This window comes from Rhizomucor pusillus (assembly GCF_041956525.1).
Source record: "Rhizomucor pusillus strain CBS 183.67 unplaced genomic scaffold VTP01scaffold_4, whole genome shotgun sequence".
Taxonomy (NCBI): Eukaryota; Fungi; Mucoromycota; class Mucoromycetes; order Mucorales; family Lichtheimiaceae; genus Rhizomucor; species Rhizomucor pusillus.
In genome coordinates, this window is record NW_027192146.1 from 1,491,489 (window position 1) to 1,513,082 (window position 21,594).

Genomic DNA, 21,594 nt, shown 5'->3' on the forward strand with positions numbered 1-21,594 from the left:
GCATTCAACTGCTGTTGCAGCGTGGGTCAAACCAGCAAAGAACCCATGAGCCTGTACCGCTTCCTGCGCCTCAAACCACCAGGCGCTCGGTTTCAACCACACGCAGCAGCGCTGTACAAAGGCAATAGCAGTAAAAACAACAAAAAGTTTCTGTGTCGTTCCATTGCTCCCATTGTGGCCTATAACATTGACACGGCCTGCTGCCACGAAGTGATAGCAACGACCACATCGTCTGCAACACCGTCCTCGACGACAAGTTGCTGTCTACGCAACAATTCATCCAACCACCCCGGCCCGAAATCGTCGGAAACCGGGATCGCGCTCTTGGTTGCAGCGTGCTCGGCTGTCAAGGCCAGCTGCCGGGAAAACGGTGTGTCCATTGTTTCGTCTGCCAAGCAACAGTTCCGAGAATGGCTCCATTCACCCAAACACCACCGACCAAGGATGATAACGATGCATCGTCAACTACAGCACCAACTTGTTCTGACCCGACGAGTGCACAACAGCGCATCTAGCCAGCAGCCTGTCCATTTACCGCATCGACCGTCCAAAGAAGAACTGATGGCGCAAGCACGTGGTTTTATTGAACGATGGAAGATCCGTATAAAATACCCATTGATGCGGCAAATGAGACCGTGGACACTGAACGACGTCACAGCCTTGTTTTCTTGGCTATTTCTCGGGCAAACACTGTGGCTGCTTGTTGGCACGACTAGTTTTGTCAGTCTAATCTTGTGGACAGCCAACTCGCTCCAATTCCAAGAATGGATCGCGTACCGCATTGGACAATACCTTACATCAGCCACTGGCGCGACCGTCGTGTTTGATTCGGCCATTGTGCCCAACTGGAAAACTGGAAAAATCCGATTCAACAATGTACATATCTACCGCATGCCGCGATCGGAACGCATCAAGTTTGAGCGGCATGCAGCGCTGATGGAGAGCGGAGAAGCACAGGAGGAGGAGCAGCGGGAGGTCCGTGCGTCGCTCGAAAACAACGATGATCCGCTCGCAGGCGTGGAGTTTGACGACGATGAAAAGGACAATGAAGTCTTGAAGAAATGGATGTGGTTCGACTTGACGCTCGAGCGCGTCGAAGTCACCTTGTCGCTGATGCGCTGGATGGATGGCAAAGGCCTGGTGCAAAGCGCCGATGTCAAGGGCGTGCGAGGAGTCGTCGACCGTCGGCATGTTCGATGGACAGGCGGAACGTATGATCCAAAGGCAGCAAGGTTAAAATACACGCCCGGTGACTTTGAGCTGGAAAAATTCACTCTTGAGGATTTGCTGGTGACCGTCTATCAGCCAAATGGATTCCGGCCATACCCGGTATCCATCTTTTCTGCACAGCTCGACCGATTCAGGAAACAATGGCTCTTCTACGATATTCTATGCGCTACATCCATCGTCGGTGCTTTCGACAAGTGTCTGTTCAGCGTACATACCCCGCAGCTGGAGAAGAGTGTCTTGGAGCAATCCGGACACATTGATTCTGCAAAAAGCAAATTCAGAAGCCACGATATCTACCATTATTACCCGTTTGCAAAACCCGATCCCAACGGCGTTGTCGTTGGCGGTGAAACAGAACAGTTTGGTGTTTTGACCGAGACAGGAATGCGTAAACAAGGTTACAAACGAAAGGTACGAAAAATTTCTTTCTGCCTCTTTCAGTAGAACTTTGCAACTGATAATTTTTTCTGTTAGTCTCGTCTACGCATTGACGGTGTCAACATTGATCACATCAACAGAGGTATTCAAGGACCACCGGGCTGGATCACATCTGGTACGGTTGATACCTGCGCCGATATTTACATTCCTCAAGAAGCATCCGAGGCAGATTCGAGTGAGCTGCTACGCAAACTTGTATACGAGTTGACTGACAGCATCGAGCTTGAGCAGCCAGTGATCTTTGGCGCAGGGAACAGGGACGATGTCTTAGTTGTTGGAGGCGGTAACCACAACGGCCAGAAACAACGTCAAAAGGAAGTTCGCGAGGAACCCAAAAAGTTTGTCATGGACATTGATTTTCGATTCAAGGATAGCAAAGCATCCGTGCCGCTCAATACACCCGATCTCAGTTTTATGAGCAACGCCATGGTACGGCCTGTTGTTGCTTACATCAACCGCAACAAGACCATTGTTCCCATCAAATGCCGTGTTGTTATGGATCTCAGCAACTTTGACGGTGCTTGGACCGGCTACGACTCGACGTTGATCGACCATATCAGCGAGCAACTCGGTAAAGGTTTCGTAGATCTGACTATGGACCAGCAAGAACGCAACAGACGGCTCAAACGCATCGGCTACTGGAGTCTGCGTGAAATGTTGAGAAACTTGGCTAGTTTCCATGAAATGATGAAGGGCACGTCGCGTGGATTCTGGAGTTACCTTGGTACTGGCGTAAACACATAGTTTTTTCGCAGCAGCTCGCGTGCGGCTCGTATACAATGTAGATATCAATAAGAGGCGACAATCTCCTTTCCTTTTCACGATCTTGTACAAACCCAACTACCTTACCTTTTCTCCTTTTCTAGTAAGTTACCCTACATGCATCTACTAGAGAAAACAACCGCACATTTACAACCCTCATGCAAACCACGTACATCCCCATTTTACGCACACAACACTCTATCTTGCACGCACCAATTGCACACCCCTCTCGATGTAAATAACACAATAGTCTGTTTTATTTCTTCATTTGGAAACTTGTTTGCCTTTCCTTGGCGACTCGAGCACGTATGTGTTGATCTTGCGGATAACACAAAGTTAGCTGTCAGTCCCGGTAATGCTTTGAAAATTTTTGCAGTTACCCTGAATATATCCATGGGTATCGTCTTGATGGGTACCATATCGGCCCACTCGAAAGCTTTTGCAGATTGGCTCACTTCAGCTGGCACCCAATCCAAAGGAGTCTTTTGTCGGTTCGTAAGTCATTTCTCCACGTTGCCGCAATCCTCTTTTTCTTTTACCTCGTCACTTTGCGTTGATGGAACCTGATCAACTGTCTCGATCACGAGCGAGAATGTGCAGTTATCCGGAGTGTTTTGCAAAAACGATCGGCACGCGTTGATACGTAGCAACGTTGCTCTCAAATACTGCTGCAAATCCGCTAAACGAGTCAATGCCTCGCTAGATAGATGGCGAGTTTAGAGAAAGGCAAGATAGTACTCGATTTATTGATTTTGCACAACACACCTTTCCAGCACATCCTGCAGCGGTGCGTCCAGGTCTTTGAACAATGTATCGATTTCAAATACGAACCGTTCAAGCGGATGCTGCTGCGCCGCAATGACTAGCGCTACTGCTTTGCAGTTATTCTAGATGGGACGAAGATCAGATATGCCGGGAATGTAAACAATCATGATAGATGCACACGACCTGGAGGATCAACTGTCGCACAGACTGTACAAATTGAGCAATGTATTCGTTCAGCCCTTCGTGGGTCGACATTTGCACTGGCACGTCATATTTCTTTCGCAAATTAAAGATTTCTACCGACCGACTGCATGAATATACCGCGAGTTCCCATGAAATTGTGTAATATGCACATATTATACCTGCAGGATATACGTCGCGTTGGTATAGGATCTGGTGGATCCATACCTGCACTAGTTTTTCACAATGAGCAAGTTGAATCTTCGATCGCCAAGTTCCCCCATTCTACGTTACAGAAATCACATAGCACATTGACGAGATCTTAAAGCGTATCTTTTGCTTTAGCTATCTTATACTCTAAAGAATAAACAGCAGACAACCAATTACCTTGTCTAACAAGCTTTTTGTCCATGCGTCTTTTGACTTTTATGAGATAAAATGTGTTCTAATGCTTGTGTAACAAGAAATATATCTATGTAGAATGGGATGGGGAAAGGGAAAAGGAAAGCAAGAAACATGCGGCGGCGGTGATCAAGGCACAACCTTAACATTGACAGCGTCTACGGTGCTGAGATAAAAGTCCTTTCGACGCACAGCGAGGAGGAGCGACCGGCCGTTGTCTGGGCTGACAGCGTTAGCCGGCACAGTGAACTTGAAAACATGCTGCGTTAGCGGGCCACCAGCAAGCAAGTTGTCTGACCGGTCTTGATCAAAGAAGATGGCGACGGTTTCCAAAGGTGGCACGGTCTCCTTGAATGTCTATAATTTTGTTTTTGTGTTTTAAGTATAAGCTCACTTTATGCCCATTTTTGCTCTTCTTCGCCTAAAAACATACCACATTGACCTCTTGACCGACGTGCCAGACAGTATCAGGCGTCGGGTAGATAATGTCGCCTTGATTGTTCCCTTGTGCCCACACAAAGACGAAAAGCTTGAACAATACAAGGAGATACACAAAGATGCTCTGCATGTTGATTGGTGCCAAATAAACAATACAGAAAAAAAAAAGATGTGCGAGAGATGACAGATAGTCGAATTCGCCTCCTTTTAAATTGTAAACAAGCATGTAATTGGGTATCAAGTTTCACCGAGGCAAATTTGTTTTTCTGAATATGTTTTCATTTACATTTTTTTATTGTATTTACAAGGAACAAGAACTGTACAAAGGAAAGTGGAAGGGATAGATTACACAAAATTACATTAGGCATTATTCTCAACTGCGGTATCGGTGACCGTATCGTTGCTGCTAGTCGTGTCATTTCTTGATGGGAATCTGACTCGCACAGGGACGGTCTGGACATCCCAAAGATAACCATTCTTGCGAAATACGCCGATCAAGGTGGATGTGTTTCTGGTTTCAAGTGTGAATGCGTTCTCGGGTACAACGAATGTGAACTCCCCGGTGTTAGCAGGTCCATCTAATAAGAGAATATGATTTTAGTGAAACAACAGCTTAACAACACCAATTATCCCTAGTAGACTTACAGGCTAGACGAGTAGATCGATCCTCGTCAAAGAAGAATGTGACAGTGTCGTTGCTTGTGTAATTAGCAGGATCGTAGCGAATAATGGAGCGTTCACCAGCGTAAAGTATGCTGTCCGGTGTTGGTGCTTGCAAATCAGCTTTGTTGCGAAACGTTTCAGTGGTCTGTGCATCTGTGTACATACATGTGTTACTACTTACCATTGACAACAGCTGCGGCGAGGCAGAGCAAGGTAAAAATCAGAGTGTTCAAAAAGTTCATGGTATTTTTAATTAAGTAATAAGGAGAAGAAGGTAAAGAGATGACTGGAATGCTTTCTTTTCGATGAAAAGTCTGAGGGCCTTTTATATGCATTCGATATCAGAAAGTGATCCAGTAAGTTCTCTCTGATTCAGGGACCGATGAGGGCAGGAACATTCATCCGAATCCCTTTTGCCGGTTGAAACATAACCATCACATAAAAGGAAAAACCCTTGTTCAACTTCTTGGTACTTGCACACTGTATCCATTGGTCGAACAATCCGAGATACGTACCTCGCCATCTTGCTTGTAAAGGTTAAACGTGAAAACAATCTCCTTATCGTGAGAAACAGAGGAAGTAAAGAAAAAAACTTGATATGCAAGATGTTGCTATGATCACGGTTTATGTAGATACCATACCGGTAGCCAAGATTAGCCGATTCTCGGCAAAACTAATAAATGTTCAATGGAATGTCAAAGAATACTTGTCAAAGAATTCTAAATGTATAAACAATGATTGCCACGCCGGTTTTTTACAACACTGTGCATCATTATCGATCAACAATGCTTCATTCTTTCCCACCCACTCACTAACCTCTAACAGTATATTAACCGAGTTTAAAATGGTAAAACGATCTGTAGTCAAGAAACATTGACTGATTGAATGCAGCAATGCTCGCACATCCAAAGAAATTTCCCATGCAAACTTTTAATATTTCTCACGGCCCAGCGCGCTCGCGATCGTCGGGAAAGCACGGGCCTCCCTTACCATGCAGACGCACCCAAGGATTAGTAATTTAATGTAGTAAGCGTTTTCCGTCGTAAAAAGACTGTAGACGATTTAAAAGACTAGAGAAACAAGAGCCATCCGCTACGTCGAAAACTTTAAACACACCAGCGGAAAAAAAACTTGCATTTGTTGCTCTTTGGATAAGATGAGACGGGTAAATGTAATCCAACAAGGAAAAAAATGACGGTACTTTCATAGGGGTGACGCTGGCTAGAAAAGATGGCAAGGTAACGGGGTGTTAAGTGTTGCTACATTTAAGGGAGGATGGCCTGTAAAATTTTCTGTAGATCGTGAGCAATAAACATATACAAAAGCAAAATTGCAGTAACAGCTACGGGCATCGTGATTTTGTAGAATTCTGCACTCATTGCGGTATTAATAGAGCGCCGACTGGTCCAGCATTCGTTCGTTGAGTCGACAGTGGGCTTCGAGAGAGTGCTGCATCTCGCAGACTTCCACGAACGTTACAATGCCTTCTTCCCCAAGGAATTTGCAAAGTGCTTCTCCTGTTGCGCCCCAGAGCGGTGCACCTGCAGCAACCTGGCAAGCATCGTCTGTCAGACTATCAACCACCTCGCCGTCCAAGCGGTCGCTGCAGCTACAGTCGTACAGAAACTGGCTGGCAACTGTGTTAACCAAGGACAACAGTGCAACCAGAGCGGCGAAGAACAAGATCGGTTTGGATGATGATAACATTCTGCTATTGCTGTTGCTGATACTAGCACTTTGATACTTTGATAGCACTTGGTTGGTTGGGATATTAGAAATTTGATAAGGTTATAAGGAGCAGAAGCTGCTTGTTGTTGGAAGTATTGGCGATTTATATACCTACTCTCTCTCTTCTCTCCCCCATTCCCTGAAAATAGAGCCTATCTACAGAAATGTAAACTTGGCTGCAAAAAGCAGTCCTACGACGCAGGAACTATATGTACTGTAAATTATTTGCAGTGATGGAAAATAGTTTACTGCTGGCGACAGCGTCTTTGACTAGTGTTGTTGACTTTGTTTCGCGAGATAAAATGATTCTTCTTACGATCGAGGTGATTACATATCGCTCAGATCTAGAGTAGTTCATCGCGTTGTTTTCGTTCATGTTAGCCGCCGCCAAAAAGGAAAAGCAACAGTACAAGGTTTCTGTTGCATAGCAGAATATTGCATGTGGCTAAACCTGCTAGACCCCTGAAAATCCTTCGTTCCCCCTCTTGCTCCTCGAACAGAACTGTTTCTTTCGAGTAGTGATGTAAGCTATGCTAATAATACGTGGAATACAGCTATCGAGAGCAAGCTATTTAATCACAGCTTGCTGTGAATTTTGATTAATCTGGAGGAAATAAGGTCATTGTGATATGAGAAGCAGCGAATTGCGCTAAGAGCATGTAGTACGTTTATCTGTACAAAGTTCATTAGATATACGAACAACCGGACGCGTCACCACTATTCTTCCGAGTCTCCTGAAGGAGACTATACGAATTACTCTCTGGGTACAGTAGAAAACTCTATTGAGTACACAAGTTGACTCAGTAGACGTGAAAACCGTCTGCCATCACCACTCGCTTATCTCCACATTTATATCATGACATTCATCCATACCATACCTATCCCGGCGCACTTGTGGCTGTAGAAATCACCAGTTAGGGCACTCATCTCAGAAAAGGCAAAATGGAGCTATACGGAGATAATACGACGTTTTAGATACAGAACATAGTGTTAAAGTACAATAATGCAATATTCGATGGTAATGATGATGATTGATTCAGGATTCAAGAAAAAGCAGAGATCCGTCCCTTGTCGAGAATTATCCAAGTCATCTATAGGTCACCCCGGGATTTCCTGTCCAAAAGCGAATCCTCGATGAAAAATTGTTAGCAGAATTTTGTTGCGTTGTAGGTATCAATTATCGTACGTACAGCTTGTTTAATTTCGTTCGAAATCTCTTTTACCTGGTGCTAGTGGAATGGGAATTCATAAAATTCAAGATACATAGTACGATTTGGAATACTAGCACCACTATACTACAACTCGTATAAACTTCATAAACTTCAGCCTATTTCACGACGAGCCACGGTCAAATTACAAGATAACTAGGCTGTGCGGAAGAGATAACTCGATGTAGATATAATAATTATTTGGAAGCCGCTGTAAAGAAGAAATAGGTTTCGTAGCAAAAGTTTCTTGATGACGGACTGTCTGGGACCGTCTTTGTGTCCCGACGCGCGCAAGATTTCACGCGCGTTCGCTCTTTCTGCAACTGTGCTTTTGGGGCCATGGGCGACGCATTCCTGGACGATGTCGATCACCCGACTGATTTCAACGATCCACGACTGCAGAAACTAGACTTTGATTTGCGCTGCTCAATATGTCAAGAGTTTTACACGACGCCGATGCAACTTGCAACCTGCGTCCACTGCTTCTGTGCAATATGTATCCGTCGACGGCTCGCCATTGAGCGTACCTGCCCGACATGCGCCAAACCTGCTGATGAATCAAAGTTGGTGCGAAACAGTGCCCTTGAAAACGCAGTCAATAGTTGGAAAGCTACCAGGTGAGAACGTCGCAGCTCGAGGCACCGCATCGCCGTCTGTTCTAACAACTCGATCGTTAGAAAACTTATCATAGACTTGGAACAGAAGAGCAAAACAGTTTCAACGAGTCTACCTACAGTAGCAACAACAGCATCAATACCACAAATACCTGCCGCAGTCTCGCAAATGTCAACAACAAATCCTTACTGTCCTCCTCAGCCGCCGCCGCCGCCGCCGCCGCCTGCTTCAACGCCGGGAACACGACGGTCAACACGCATAGAGAACAGGAAATCTTCGACAGCATCTTCACCTGACAATATAGTCCAGGTTAATCCCAATCAAGTAACAGCGGTGTCCGTATCGCAGTCTCGGCCTACGTCAATAGCTACGTCTTCGCAAGCACAAACTCCCTCTAGAGACATACCTTTACAACCTGGTCGTAAGTTGACGATATGTGATATACTTGAGAATCTAATGTATTGATTCTGGTTTTTGGACATAGCTAACGATATCGTCGAATGTTTTAATTGCCTAAAAAATGTAAAAATGAGCAATATTAATGCACATTTGGACAAATGTTTGCAAGAACCGCAACCTTCACCCAGCCCTTCAAATACATCAAGACAATCACATCCATTGGTAAAGCAGAATAGTAAAGCAAATCCCGGAACGTTTGTGCTGATATGTGATCATCATTTTTTATTGCAGCTACGCACATCACAAACCAAATCTCCACAGTATAACGAGTAAGTCGCTGCAAACGAGGCATCCCGCAGATTAGCAAGTCTAAATCATTGGCTCTCGAATAGAAAATACCTTGGCAAGAAGCCCATCAAGTTGGTTTACGGCATGATGAATGTGAAGGATTTAAAGAAGGTCCTTCGGGTAAGTCAACCCGTTGATTTGCTAAGCAATAGCGGTAGTGTCTTGTTACTTATTTGCCACATCGTAGGATCTTGGGCTTTCAGATGTGGGAAACGATAAGAATCTGTTAATATGGCGTCATCGTGAGTGGTTGACTTTATACGAAGCGAATATGGATGCAGAGCATCCAGTTGATTTTCATACACTGAAGCGGCGGCTGGATGAAGCAGAGGAAGCGCACCTAAATAGTCGTGATAATGGCTACAGGCAATCACCAGATTTGGAACAGCACAAGGCTCGTTACGATGACCATTTCCAGCAGCTTAAGGCCCAAGTACAGAAGCGAAAAGCATCTTCAGAACACATCACACAACCGCATCCCTCTGTACGGAGGTCAAATCCTTCACCGAACGTACATTCTACAATTTCAGAACATCCACCTGATAGTAACAGACAATGTTAAACAACTTGGCATACATGTACTTTTTGTGTAAAATGTTCATTGGTTTTATTTGTTTGAAAAAAACGACAACGAAATCGCAATTGTAATCTTTTTTTCCAAAAAATCCCAACAATTGAAAACTTGGACACTCCAAAAAAAACTCCAACACGCTTCTTTGAGCACGCCCACACAAAGAGACGCCCACACAAAGCTTTTTCAGCTTGCTTCATTTTCTTTTTTAGTAAAAATTAGGTTATCAGACCACAGCTGCCTCCTTGCCACAATGTTTTAAAAACAAAGGGCGAGATCATCAACTGTTGGAAACCACCCGAAAGTAAGTCTCCAACACACTTCACTCATGGGAGGAGCTGCCACGCGTCATCGTCTAACCCGGTTAATGTGTCTAGTTTGGAAAACGTAGACTAGTAATGTACTGCATACAGATCCTGATGAAGTACGGTCATAAGGAAAAAAAGACGTTCCCAGCGTGCTCCCCTTTTTATATCTTTCGAGTTGGACGGAGTGTCAACCTCGAATTGGAATGCCGCAGAAAAAATTTTCTTTTTTTGCAGGTGAGCGGAACCGCTGTCTCAGCAATTCTGCGCCTGCCAGCTTGAGCTTTTCCTTTGGTGTACCACTCCTGCAGCCTTAGTAGCAATCTTGATTCAAACTATTGGAATGAAGAAACGTTAAAATATCTACCATACAGTGCTATAGAAAGAAAATGGTAAGTTTTGCTTTCAAGGGTTCCAAGTTCCCAGACAAGCATGCAATCGGAGGATTAAAATTCGGTGCCTGATTCCGCTGACAAATCTGAATGTTTGCAATCTATTGGACAAGACGGACTTTGTGCTGACAACCAAAGGCGGTGTTGTTACTTCCACGCTGAGATGACTGTGTTGCAATATGTGAACTGGTGCCTGGAACGGGACCCGTCCGTCGTGAGCGAGCATACGATGGTGACGAGAATAACAAAGTTTTCGACGATGTCATACGCGGATCATATTATTGTTACGAAAATGAAAAGATGGATGACCTCAGACTGCTGTGTAGAGCTTTTTTGATACTACAGCGAACTCTTTACAATGAGATATAATTATTGATTTCGTATCATAATTACAAGCAATCAAGAACTGAAAAGTGACATGTGAACAATAGATGCGGATGGAAGGATTTGCAGCAAGGGGAGGGAGGGGAGACATAAAAGACACCTAACCACCTCAATTTCTGTTCCGTCGCTCTCGCTCAATCGCCTCCTGTTGAGCTTGTGGGAAGCAGCTGAACGCAGTGTGCGCCTCAGCAGCCAGTCGAGAACTCCAGGCGGTTGCCATTGCCATGTACCCGAGACCGAGTTTTGCATTTGACACCTTGGTACTCCATTCGAGCTCACCCGTCTCAGCAACAAGGCAGTAGAGCCATTTGCCGCAGCCGACGTAAACAAGTGTCCGGTGACCTGACCGTGCAGACGGTGGATCGACCAGGGCTGAAGGGATCCTGTATCCACCTTTGGGACACGGGAACTTCCAGAGCTCGTGTCCTGTCCTTGCGTCGATGCCCAGACATTTTCCACGACTACATCCGAGAACGACCTGCATGCTCGAAAATGAACTGTCTGATTCGTACGTCGGCAGGTCCTCGTGAGCTTGTTCCGTCTTTGGTCTCAAGGAACGACTCGGCGTGCAGATCACACCCACTTCTTCGAATCCACAGCCCTGTGAAAAACAAGAGTTTACATCGATTTGGCTTGTCTCTTCTCATTGAGCAACTTTACCTTCATGTTATTCATCCAGCGTTGTTTTCCATTGTACAAATCGTAGCACACTGTCTTCCCGTTTCCACCTGCGATTACTTGATCCATATCTGTAATGAAAACGGAAACGACACCGCTTGATGGGAAGTCGGCTCGCCATATTCTTGATCCATCGCGTTTGCTAACTGCATAGAGTTTGCCTTTGGTTGCGCACACAATGATATCGTCCCTTGCGTAGTGCTTGGGAGGAGCATCCAACGAACCAGATGGCACCGACAATGAATCCTCGTCTGATGACCCGTTATCGTCGTCGTCAAAGCGCTTTTTTTTCTCTTCAGAGGAGAAGAACATTTATGATAAGGTGAAAAGAAAAGGAATTTTTGGAAGAAGAAAAATGTAAAACCACATTTATATATATGCTGAGCCTCACTTTTGATCCTGAGCGGCATTGTTGTTTCGCGCGCGGCTAGTTTATTCCATAATTGGTAAACGCGTTTTTTCCAAGCAGCCAATTGTTAGAGAGTATATGCGAGCAATGTGCTCACACCGGGAAATGATGAGGAGAGATGATTTAAAAAGAGAGAAAGAGAAGGAACAACTGGGGGTGGGGTGAATGCAGACTAGTGTGTCCCTTAGCCCAGCTGGCGACATATCTGGTCATCGTCTATGGTCTGCTGCGATATTTATTAATTTTGGCAAGCAAAAGCTGGTGCGACGTTACTTGTGGGTCAGGTGAAGTCTGGAGATGGAAACGTGTTTTCTTTTCTCTGTATGCACCGGCATGCCCACAAACAGAAAATCCCGAGGACGATTCAGACAAAAGTCTATGTAAAAATAGAGAGAGCGCAAGAGTTACCCTGAAAAATGATCACGGCCCATGATCAATGCACCGATATTGTCGATTGTTGTTGTTATTATTATTATTGTTACAACAATCTCGAACCTGCCTTTGCTGTCACTTGTTTTTCTCTTTTTCTTTCTCTGTTCTTTTTCTTTCGGTACATCCATGATTACATTACTGCTGCTAGCGGAACAAGCTGTCAACGCTACAGCGAGTTCCTGGAACCGGAATGGTTCCGGTGACGATGGCAACACGGATGGTGATAATAATAATAACCAGCCAGAGACCGTCACATGCAACGGCAACAACAACAACGGCGGCAGCGACAATAGTGGTGGCAACGGTAGTAATAGCGGCAGCAGTGGCAGTAACACCGATCCTGGAGCAGGTATGGGTTAAAAATGTCTCTTTATGTTTAATGTGAAACAAGTGAAACTGAATGTGATAACCGCAGTGAATCCGGCATATGGATACAACTACGTAACACCAGAAATGGGTGTGGCCGGCGCGGTACTCATCTTCATAGGACTCTTCCTATTGCTCGCTGGTGTCCGCGCGCATAGACTTACTTTGGGGATCTCTGGTTTCCTTACCATTGGTTAGTCTATTACTAGCACAAACGGTGCTGTTAGGCGTATGGATGACAGCATTTTCTGATGCTTTTCACAGGCACGCTTGCTTGGATTGCATTAGCGAACAGTAAGCCTGTCGGTGGCTACAGCAACGACTCGGTTGTCATGGTCGCTGTGCCGGCGGGCCTCGGTGTGTTTGGAGCCATTGTATACGTCCTGCTACCTTTCATTTCAAAGGCGCTTGTTAGCGGTAAAGTACACACCGCAGGATTCAATCTACTAGATGCTATTGTACTTACTTTGTTGCTGCTGCGTAAAAAAAAAGCAATGGGCGGCCTTGCTCTTGCAGCGTACATTTGTTGTTGGCAAGAAAACCTCGTTATCGACAATCCTGTTGGACGCGCATTCTTTGTTGCGCTTCTACCTGTCTTGTTTGCAGTAGCGTTCATCTTTCTGAGAGAATACGCTATTGTATTCTCTACATCGTTTACAGGCGCTTTTGTGTTCCTCGTAGGTATCGATTTCTACGCGCACACGGGGCTGCTGGCCGGCATCGAGTCGGTATTGAATCGTCAGTATCCATACGACGCCGCGCCGTACACGATCACAACAAATGTTTATGTCCTCCTTGTCGTAACAGCGATCTGCTGCGTCATCTCGCTAGCGTGGCAGTATCTGTACATTAGAAACGTCGATAATGGTCCTACCAGTGCAAAACAGCCCGAATCGTCATCGTCGGATCACCACGCTGCGAGCAGAGATGTTGAAGAAGCACCGGCACCAACAGAGGCACCTGCTCGAACAGCTGCGGCAACCGGCGCACCTACATCGTCAGCAACGTCTGCCGCTGGAGATCACCATCCGAAAAGTGTACATTCTTGTCACTAGTTCCCCAAAAAAGAGTCTTGTATAAATTATATCATTTGTAAATTACATTAAATATTATCCCTTTCTGGGATTGATCAATGAATATTTGCCGTCGCTGATCCACCACTTGATGTACATTAATTTGACTTCTAAGTTTTCATGCTCTCGTGTAGGATTTCCTGAACGATGAAAATGGATAGTTAAAATTCAGGTCATGTAATTGCAAAAAGCTGAATTTTGGGTATCCATCATAAAGTTATTTTGTATTTTTATTGCTGAGTAGTAGATTCTATATTGTTAAGAGCACGAGCTAGAGCTATCTGAAGATGCCTTCTCCCATTCCCGTTGCTTATGTTCATCGAGAACGTCCAAAAGCTTTTGTGCTTGATGGATTAAAGACTTGCGCTTGCTGCGGATTTCTTGGTCACCATCAGAATCAATTGCGTCCAGTTGGAGCATTATCCGGATGACCTCATCTTCCATGCCCAGGAATAGCTTATTATCGGTCGTTGTGGCAATCACTTCAGAGTTCTCAAGGAAATGCAAGTGCGTCTCCGGAACCATGGAGTCGTGTTTCTCGGCTATCCGAGCCAATTTTTGCTCAATATCTTGAAGGAGGGCGAGCTTCTTGTCAGAGGAGGAGGAGGAAGAAGATGATCGGCGGATAGGTACTGAGGTCGAGGAGTCAGAATCGGAATTGTCGTGGATAAAGTTGATGTGGACAAAGGAAGAATTGTTGTCTTCAGAAGCTGCCATTTTTACATTCTCTCGGTCTTGATCAGATACAGCTCGCTCTTGTTCTTGCTCTTGCGCTTGTTCCTTGTTTTCTGTGGATGGCAATTCTTGCTCAATTTCATCGACTTTGGACTCAGATGTGGGTTCCTTGACATCAGCTTTGTCTTGACTATCACGCTTTTGCTGGCGAATCTGGATATTTACATGGACATCAGGTTCTTCTAGGGACTCGATCGATATAGACCTTGATTCCTTTGGCTGATCTTCCGGTAGTTCCTGCATATCTTCATCATCGTCGTCACTGTTACTTTCATCGGAGGAAGAGCCATTTTCGTCTTCTTGATCCTTCTCTTCTTCATGCTCTGGTTCTCGGTTCATGTATTCGTAAGCCTCTTGCATTTCCAAATCTTGCTCCTCATTTTCGTCGTTGTCGTCATCTTCTTGATATTCATCTGAGTCTTGATCCATCCATTGAGCGGCTTCTTGAAGCATAGCAAACATTAATTCGGTCCTACGCTGTCGTTCAAGAGCTGCAGCCCGTTGCCGGCGCATCTCACGCTGCCGCTGTCGTAGACGTTGCTGATAGTAATACATTTCGAGTTCATCTTGCCAAGGGGAAGAGTAGCAGCGTGGTTGAACAACGACGTACTCTTGTCGTGGGACGTAAACTTGATGGAACATTGGAAAGTCGGGTTGATGATAGAAATGCTGCTGAGGATGGTGGTGATGATGCCGATGGCTGGCAGTTGCGTAATAGGAAGAAGACATGGTGGGCTGCGGATAAGTGCGTTCGATAATGATTTCCATTGATGTAGGAATGGGAAAAGACACTGTGATAATTGTAAAGTTGATGTTGTGTGGAGAAAAAATAAGCTCGCCTTTTTATAGGCAGGCATCACAAATCTCCTCGGCCAGCTGCTGGCAGATGCTGGCAGTCGCTGGAAGGTTCTCCCAGCCTGGAGAATACTGTGGCAAAAGTTGAATCTCCGACGCTGACAAAGATGTTGCTGCATTTGGTAACATGCAAGTTCATGTTTCATTGCAAACGACCGTTCAATGTTGATAGCGATTTGTCATCTTGACATTCATTTTCGGTACCATCGCCATGCCTTGCGATGCGTTCCTTTTTCATGCGGCATTCTGGAAAACTTGAGCACAGTTCCTTGCTTGATACCCAGCTGACTAACAACCGCAGAGTCGTCCGTCAATCTCTGACCATCTAGCATAAGACAATATGTTCGCCAAATATATTTCCTAAAGTGTATCGTATGTAGGCACAACAAAAAGGTCACTGCTCTACAGATTATTCTTACCAACTGATGGATTTCTTTTCATTTGTTTTGAGTGTGCGATCCAGCTTGGCTTTGATCAATTTTTTGATTTCACTCACTGTCGTTGACTGCCGTACAGCAATGGCTGCCGCAGCAGAGACAAAACATGTGTTAGGTATGGACCACGCAGAATTCAAAATATACAAGGCGCTTACAAAGGGGTTCCAAAGGACTGCGGTCGATCGTGATTTGGTACGCGCGACCTTGTTCAACGCTGATTAAGGTCTCAATCTCCTCGATTCTCGGGTTTGTGGGCACGTCCTTAAGCAGTTCATCTTGCAACAGAATACGCACGCGTTCCTCGAGGTCTTGTTCGAGGGAAGCGTCCTCGACTTGTGTCATTGCTATTATGCGGCGTGTATGCGTAGTACAACTTTTTTTTTGGCTGGCAGAGAAAAAGGAAATTGTCTTTTGCCTCTTCCTTTTTTCGGGCTGAAGCAACCACTGCTTACGAAAAGGCTTGAACAAGCAGGACGCGATCATCGTCCTTGTCCTTCCCACTTTTCTCTCTTTCTCCAGTGTCTCTTTATAGTTTCCTTTCTATTCCCGTCACGATTCCCTTTCCAACCCTCCACTGTACATACCGTCAACTTTTAACGACTCGTCATGACCCAACCGAATAACAACAGAATAATCCCACTGACATGCTCCGGCCACACTCGGCCTGTCGTCGATCTACAATTCTCTCCAATGCAGTCTGACGGCAAGTACTACCTGATTTCGGCTTGCAAGGGTAAGTAGACTATTTCGGCTACGTGACAGTTGGTTGCTTATACTGGATCGTGTTTGCTGTCAGACGGCAATCCTATGCTTAGAGACGGCCAGACGGGCGATTGGATCGGCACGTTCAAAGGCCACAAGGGTGCAGTGTGGAGTGCTCGACTGACGCGAGGAGCCCACCGCGCCGTCACCGGCTCTGCTGATTTTACTGCCAAAGTATGGGACGCGTGCACAGGCCGAGAATTGTACTCATTTTCGCATCAACACATTGTACGCACAGCCGACTTTAGTCCTGACGGCACTCGGATCGTGACTGGAGGACTCGAAAATAAGCTACGAATTTTTGATCTGTATCGACCTGATTCGCCTGCAGTCGAGCTGGAGGGGCACACTGCAACCATTAAGTCTGCGATTTGGCATCCTAGCTTGAACATGATACTCAGCGCTGGAGAAGACGAAACTGTGCGTGTCTGGGACTTGCGCGTCATGAGGGAGATCAAGCAAGAAGCAGCTGGTGGCCCGGTATCGTCCATGAATCTTACTGCCAATGGAGAATATGCAGTCTGGGGTGCTGGCAACGCAGCATGTTTCTGGTCATTCCATAGGTACAGATCATCGCTTTATTTGCAGGACAAGAAAGGATCTCATTAACGCTGTATCTTTTGGCCTGTCCAAAAAGCGCAATTCATGGAGGAGACAGCATTGTACAAAGACACCAGTTCCCCAGAGATGTGACGTCGGTAGCTGTTCACCCAAGTGGCGAAAAGTACGTTGTCGGAAGTACAGATCTCTGGGTGCGGATCCATGCGCACCATGATGGCAAAGAATTAGGTGAGAGAGAGATCAAACAAAAAGAAGAATAGCCCAACAAGACAGTAAACTGATGATGTACGATGTGATTTGGATCAGAGGTGCACAAGGGACATCACGGGGGAGTGCACGCCGTTGGCTATAGCCCTGATGGTGAATTATACGCAACTGGATCCGGTGCGTCGTGGTATATGAATGTGAATGACCGACTATGACGTTATTAACGATTTGAGTTTAGAGGACGGAACGATTCGACTTTGGCCCACCGATCCCAACAAATCATATGGACTTTGGCAGAAGGTCGATGAACCTGTTGAATGACAGAAATGTCGTCTTTTTGTGCTGATGAACGGCGTTCCGAGGACCCTTTCTAATGCTTTGATTGAAACGAATGAATTGATGAAATAAAAATAGCTTTCATGCTTTTGGCAAAAGTGTGCCGCGGAACAAAGACTCTCCTTGTACCTTGCGGAGTATCTGCCAACCTTCTTGTCGAGTGCGGGGAGAGGCACTTATGACATAATAGGAAAAAGTTCCCAGGGTGTCTTGAGTAAGCATTTCGAATAAAAAACATTGTTTATGCCAACAGGAACAAAAGGTTACGTGATATGTACGAAGCAGTTTCCAAGGTTATCAAAGTTTGGGCGGGCGGAGGAATTGATAGTGTGGGCGATACCGGTAATTGATACAGTCATATGCGCACAGTCCTCGAGAGCATATGAGCTAGATAATGATTCACTCATTGTTCTCCTCGTCTGTTTGTATCGATGTATCCGTTAACTAGCGTGCAAGAACAAACCGGTCTCGGCGCGACAGGAAGGAAACTTGGATGTATTCAAAAAGCCCAAGATATATCGTCACATGCGCACAAACCCTTAGCGCACGAGCAAAAATGAGAACCAGTGATTGCCATTGGCCATTTCCAGATCGGTATTTTGCGAACCCCTTCCAGCCCACACACTACCTCCGTTCATCACGGGCCTCCTTCGGAGGAGGTCGGGCGAGCAACTTCCGAAAATACCCTACACAGCATGTCTATTCACGTTCACGCGCACGCATCAAACTGTATATAAAAGCAACCGTTTTGGTCGACAATTGCCCTTCGATACTTTATTTCACAGCTATTTCACTATGGTTGCCTCTCCTCGCCCTGGATCTCCATTCGGTCGTCCCGTTTCCTCTGGTTCTCACACCAAGGTTGAAGAAGAACTTCACGAAGTTGCCGGTATTGACTATGACAAGGTAATTACAGCATGATCTGGCTATGCAACTTTTAGCTGACAACAATGTTATCTACAGGTCACCATCAAGCGCAACCCCTCCGTTGCCGTTCTCTACGAAGAAGCCCTTACTTACGAGCAAGGCACCGTGATCTCCTCTGCCGGTGCTCTCTGCGCCTACTCTGGCAAGAAGACTGGCCGTTCTCCCAAGGACAAGCGTATTGTCCGTGAAGAAACCTCCGAGAAGGATATCTGGTGGGGTCCTGTCAACACTCCCATTGACGAAAAGGTCTTTTTGATCAACCGCGAGCGTGCCATCGACTACCTCAATACCCGTCCTCGCCTCTATGTCTTTGATGGTTTCGCCGGCTGGGACCCCAAGTACCGCAAGAAGGTCCGTGTTGTTGCCTCCCGTGCATACCACTTGCTCTTCATGCGCAACATGTTGATCCGCCCCACCGAAGAAGAATTGGAGAACTTTGGCACTCCCGACTTTACCATCTTCAACGCTGGCGAATTCCCTGCCAACCGCTACACTACTGGTATGACCTCCACCACCTCCGTCTCTGTCAACTTCAAGCGCAACGAAATGGTTATCCTTGGCACTGAGTATGCTGGTGAAATGAAGAAGGGTGTAAGTACATAAATGCAATTCATGCGGGAGCCGAAACAACGGATGGCTAAATTTTTATCATATGAATTTATAGATTTTCACCGTCATGCACTACCTCATGCCCAAGGCTGGTGTCTTGTCCCTCCACTCTTCTGCCAACGAAGGCCCTGACGGCGACGTCTCCCTCTTCTTTGGTTTGTCCGGCACTGGCAAGACCACCCTCAGCGCTGATCCCAAGCGTAAGCTTATCGGTGACGACGAACACTGCTGGAGCGACACTGGTGTCTTCAACATCGAAGGTGGTTGCTATGCCAAGTGCATTGACTTGTCTGCTGAAAAGGAACCCGATATTTTCAACGCTATCAAGTTCGGCTCCGTCTTGGAAAACGTCGTGTTGGATGAGGAAACTCGCGTTGTCGACTACTCTGATGATTTCTTGACCGAGAACACTCGCTGCTCTTATCCCATTGGTAAGTTGTTATCTGCAACAATGAAAGGAATGAGAAAGAAGACGGTATCTCTAACGAAGACGATATATTACAGACCACATTCCCAACGCTAAGATTCCCTGCATGGGCGGCCACCCCAAGAACATTATCTTGTTGACCTGCGATGCATTTGGTGTCTTGCCTCCCGTCTCCAAGTTGACTCCCGAGCAAGCCATGTACCACTTCATCTCTGGCTACACTACCAAGGTCCCCGGTACCGAAGATGGCATCGTTGAACCCCAAGCTACCTTCTCTGCATGCTTCGGCGCTCCCTTCTTGGTCCTCCACCCTCAGCGCTATGCTTCCATGTTGGCTGAAAAGATGTCTCAGCACAAGGCCGATGCTTGGTTGATCAACACCGGCTGGATCGGTGGCAAGGCTGGCGTCGCCAAGCGCTGCCCTCTCAAGTACACTCGTGCTATCCTTGATGCTATCCACAGCGGTGAACTTGCCAACGCCGAATACATCAACTACGACGTCTTCAATCTGAAGGTCCCCACCAAGGTCTCCAACGTCCCTGACGAACTTTTGGACCCTCGTAAGGTCTGGCAAGGCACTTCCGAGGAATTCACCGAGTCTTTGAACAAGGTCGCTTCTATGTTCATTGACAACTTCAAGACTTACGAAGACCAGGCCGCTCCCGAGACTCTCGCTGCTGGTCCCAAGTTGTAAAATGCCCATTCATCCTTTTCTAAATCTCTCTTTCCTCTCATCGTTTTTCTCCTCATGTCCCTTTCCCCCATCGTGTCTATACATTACCCACCTTGTCACGACGAACGAAAAAAAGGAATTAACCTATTGATGTTTCATAGCAGCATCTCTCCCTACTAGCATCATCATTACTTAGCAATCCAAAAGAGAAAAAAATCAATTAGAACCAAGAATTGATTTTGTTATCAATAAAGAAGTTTTCTTAGAAACAGACGAAATTTGCTCGTTTTGTTAACAAAAAATTCCATATTTCTTCTTCCCTGAAAGATTTCACGATCAACTGGAAGTATTTTCGGCAAGGGGGGGGAGGATGTTTTCTTGTTTTATTGGTACCATATCAAGTTTAATATACAACCCCAAAATTGGGCACGGACCCGATAGTAAAAGAGAGATGTATTTCATTTGCACCAAACTGGATAATGGTTGGGGGGACTATGGGTTAGATATCATTAATAAGGGTCTCAAGAATAAGAACCAAGAACAAAACGAACAAGGTTCTCTTCTGATCCGATGGATCCCCAATTTGGAAAAATACGTTTCTTTTCGCCACTACACCACCAGCCCGCGGTGACCTTTGAAACTGGACCGTTGCCCGTCCCAGTCAATCAAGGCAGCCTCAACAAGTGTGGCACTACCCACCAAAGAAAAGTTCCTACCACCACCAGCGTAAACAAAAATGTTGTAGATTTTATCCGCTTGTTCAATGTATACATCTTTGGCTCATTTTGGATGACAAGGAAAAGACAGACTTCGTGGGCAGAGCGAGCATAAAAGTTTTCTGGCAGAGAAATGTTGACCGGCGTCGCCAAGATTCGATGCGCGTAAAGATGCATAATGTGGCTATGCAAAGCAGTCAGAGTGTTGTAGAAACAGAATAGCTGTATATGCAGGTATGCAGGCATGCACCACTTTTTATGGTATCCGCTTTACATCATGGTAAGCAAGAAGATATTGTGTATACATCTGCTGTCTTCCAAGATCTGCGTTTCTGTACTCTGTTTCCGCCGTCGCTGACGTATACGTACATGAAAATCAAAATATATTCCAAATCGGATTTATGCGCACTTAACAAGCGGCTAACAACAACAACGCCTGGATTCCATGCCAACGTAACCTTATCACATATGTAATCATCTGCTATCGCTGCTGTGCTTCTTGTGACTATCAGCATCTTCTCCCGCTATCCTCCTCCTGACGATGATGATGCTGGGTACATGTG

At 45.8% G+C, this 21,594-nt stretch overlaps 11 protein-coding genes across 11 annotated transcripts; 5 read left to right on the forward strand and 6 right to left on the reverse strand.

Moving 5' to 3' along the window:
* Positions 1-45: 45 nt before the first annotated feature.
* On the forward strand, positions 46-2,412 carry VTP01DRAFT_7907 (uncharacterized protein; the record flags this gene model as incomplete). Its single annotated transcript, XM_069386970.1, has 2 exons — positions 46-1,641; positions 1,705-2,412. 2 exons carry the CDS (start codon positions 46-48, stop codon positions 2,410-2,412), a joined length of 2,304 nt encoding a protein of 767 aa, XP_069242372.1.
* Positions 2,413-2,694: 282 nt separating this feature from the next.
* Positions 2,695-4,345, reverse strand: VTP01DRAFT_7908 (uncharacterized protein; the record flags this gene model as incomplete). The annotated part of the gene is made up of 8 exons (XM_069386971.1): positions 2,695-2,748; positions 2,811-2,912; positions 2,970-3,129; positions 3,196-3,317; positions 3,379-3,491; positions 3,558-3,603; positions 3,919-4,134; positions 4,211-4,345. The coding sequence occupies 8 exons, from the start codon at positions 4,343-4,345 to the stop codon at positions 2,695-2,697; spliced, it is 948 nt and encodes a 315-aa protein (XP_069242373.1).
* Positions 4,346-4,575: 230 nt separating this feature from the next.
* On the reverse strand, positions 4,576-6,585 carry VTP01DRAFT_7909 (uncharacterized protein; the record flags this gene model as incomplete). Its single annotated transcript, XM_069386972.1, has 4 exons — positions 4,576-4,793; positions 4,861-5,031; positions 5,520-5,551; positions 6,281-6,585. 4 exons carry the CDS (start codon positions 6,583-6,585, stop codon positions 4,576-4,578), a joined length of 726 nt encoding a protein of 241 aa, XP_069242374.1.
* Positions 6,586-8,153: 1,568 nt separating this feature from the next.
* VTP01DRAFT_7910 (uncharacterized protein) lies at positions 8,154-9,738 on the forward strand (the record flags this gene model as incomplete). The annotated part of the gene is made up of 6 exons (XM_069386974.1): positions 8,154-8,431; positions 8,492-8,850; positions 8,914-9,050; positions 9,120-9,157; positions 9,221-9,296; positions 9,364-9,738. The coding sequence occupies 6 exons, from the start codon at positions 8,154-8,156 to the stop codon at positions 9,736-9,738; spliced, it is 1,263 nt and encodes a 420-aa protein (XP_069242375.1).
* Positions 9,739-10,937: 1,199 nt separating this feature from the next.
* VTP01DRAFT_7911 (uncharacterized protein) lies at positions 10,938-11,818 on the reverse strand (the record flags this gene model as incomplete). Its single annotated transcript, XM_069386975.1, has 2 exons — positions 10,938-11,429; positions 11,489-11,818. The coding sequence occupies 2 exons, from the start codon at positions 11,816-11,818 to the stop codon at positions 10,938-10,940; spliced, it is 822 nt and encodes a 273-aa protein (XP_069242376.1).
* A 655-nt stretch (positions 11,819-12,473) lies between these two features.
* VTP01DRAFT_7912 (uncharacterized protein) lies at positions 12,474-13,768 on the forward strand (the record flags this gene model as incomplete). The annotated part of the gene is made up of 3 exons (XM_069386976.1): positions 12,474-12,696; positions 12,763-12,906; positions 12,978-13,768. 3 exons carry the CDS (start codon positions 12,474-12,476, stop codon positions 13,766-13,768), a joined length of 1,158 nt encoding a protein of 385 aa, XP_069242377.1.
* Positions 13,769-14,044: 276 nt separating this feature from the next.
* VTP01DRAFT_7913 (uncharacterized protein) lies at positions 14,045-15,289 on the reverse strand (the record flags this gene model as incomplete). The annotated part of the gene is made up of 1 exon (XM_069386977.1): positions 14,045-15,289. One exon carries the CDS (start codon positions 15,287-15,289, stop codon positions 14,045-14,047), a length of 1,245 nt encoding a protein of 414 aa, XP_069242378.1.
* A 278-nt stretch (positions 15,290-15,567) lies between these two features.
* Positions 15,568-16,155, reverse strand: VTP01DRAFT_7914 (uncharacterized protein; the record flags this gene model as incomplete). The annotated part of the gene is made up of 3 exons (XM_069386978.1): positions 15,568-15,736; positions 15,796-15,898; positions 15,969-16,155. 3 exons carry the CDS (start codon positions 16,153-16,155, stop codon positions 15,568-15,570), a joined length of 459 nt encoding a protein of 152 aa, XP_069242379.1.
* Positions 16,156-16,419: 264 nt separating this feature from the next.
* VTP01DRAFT_7915 (uncharacterized protein) lies at positions 16,420-17,664 on the forward strand (the record flags this gene model as incomplete). The annotated part of the gene is made up of 5 exons (XM_069386979.1): positions 16,420-16,546; positions 16,610-17,138; positions 17,213-17,364; positions 17,443-17,520; positions 17,582-17,664. 5 exons carry the CDS (start codon positions 16,420-16,422, stop codon positions 17,662-17,664), a joined length of 969 nt encoding a protein of 322 aa, XP_069242380.1.
* An 810-nt stretch (positions 17,665-18,474) lies between these two features.
* VTP01DRAFT_7916 (uncharacterized protein) lies at positions 18,475-20,336 on the forward strand (the record flags this gene model as incomplete). The annotated part of the gene is made up of 4 exons (XM_069386980.1): positions 18,475-18,585; positions 18,643-19,197; positions 19,271-19,646; positions 19,720-20,336. The coding sequence occupies 4 exons, from the start codon at positions 18,475-18,477 to the stop codon at positions 20,334-20,336; spliced, it is 1,659 nt and encodes a 552-aa protein (XP_069242381.1).
* A 9-nt stretch (positions 20,337-20,345) lies between these two features.
* Positions 20,346-21,277, reverse strand: VTP01DRAFT_7917 (uncharacterized protein; the record flags this gene model as incomplete). The annotated part of the gene is made up of 2 exons (XM_069386981.1): positions 20,346-20,459; positions 21,125-21,277. The coding sequence occupies 2 exons, from the start codon at positions 21,275-21,277 to the stop codon at positions 20,346-20,348; spliced, it is 267 nt and encodes an 88-aa protein (XP_069242382.1).
* Positions 21,278-21,594: the final 317 nt, after the last annotated feature.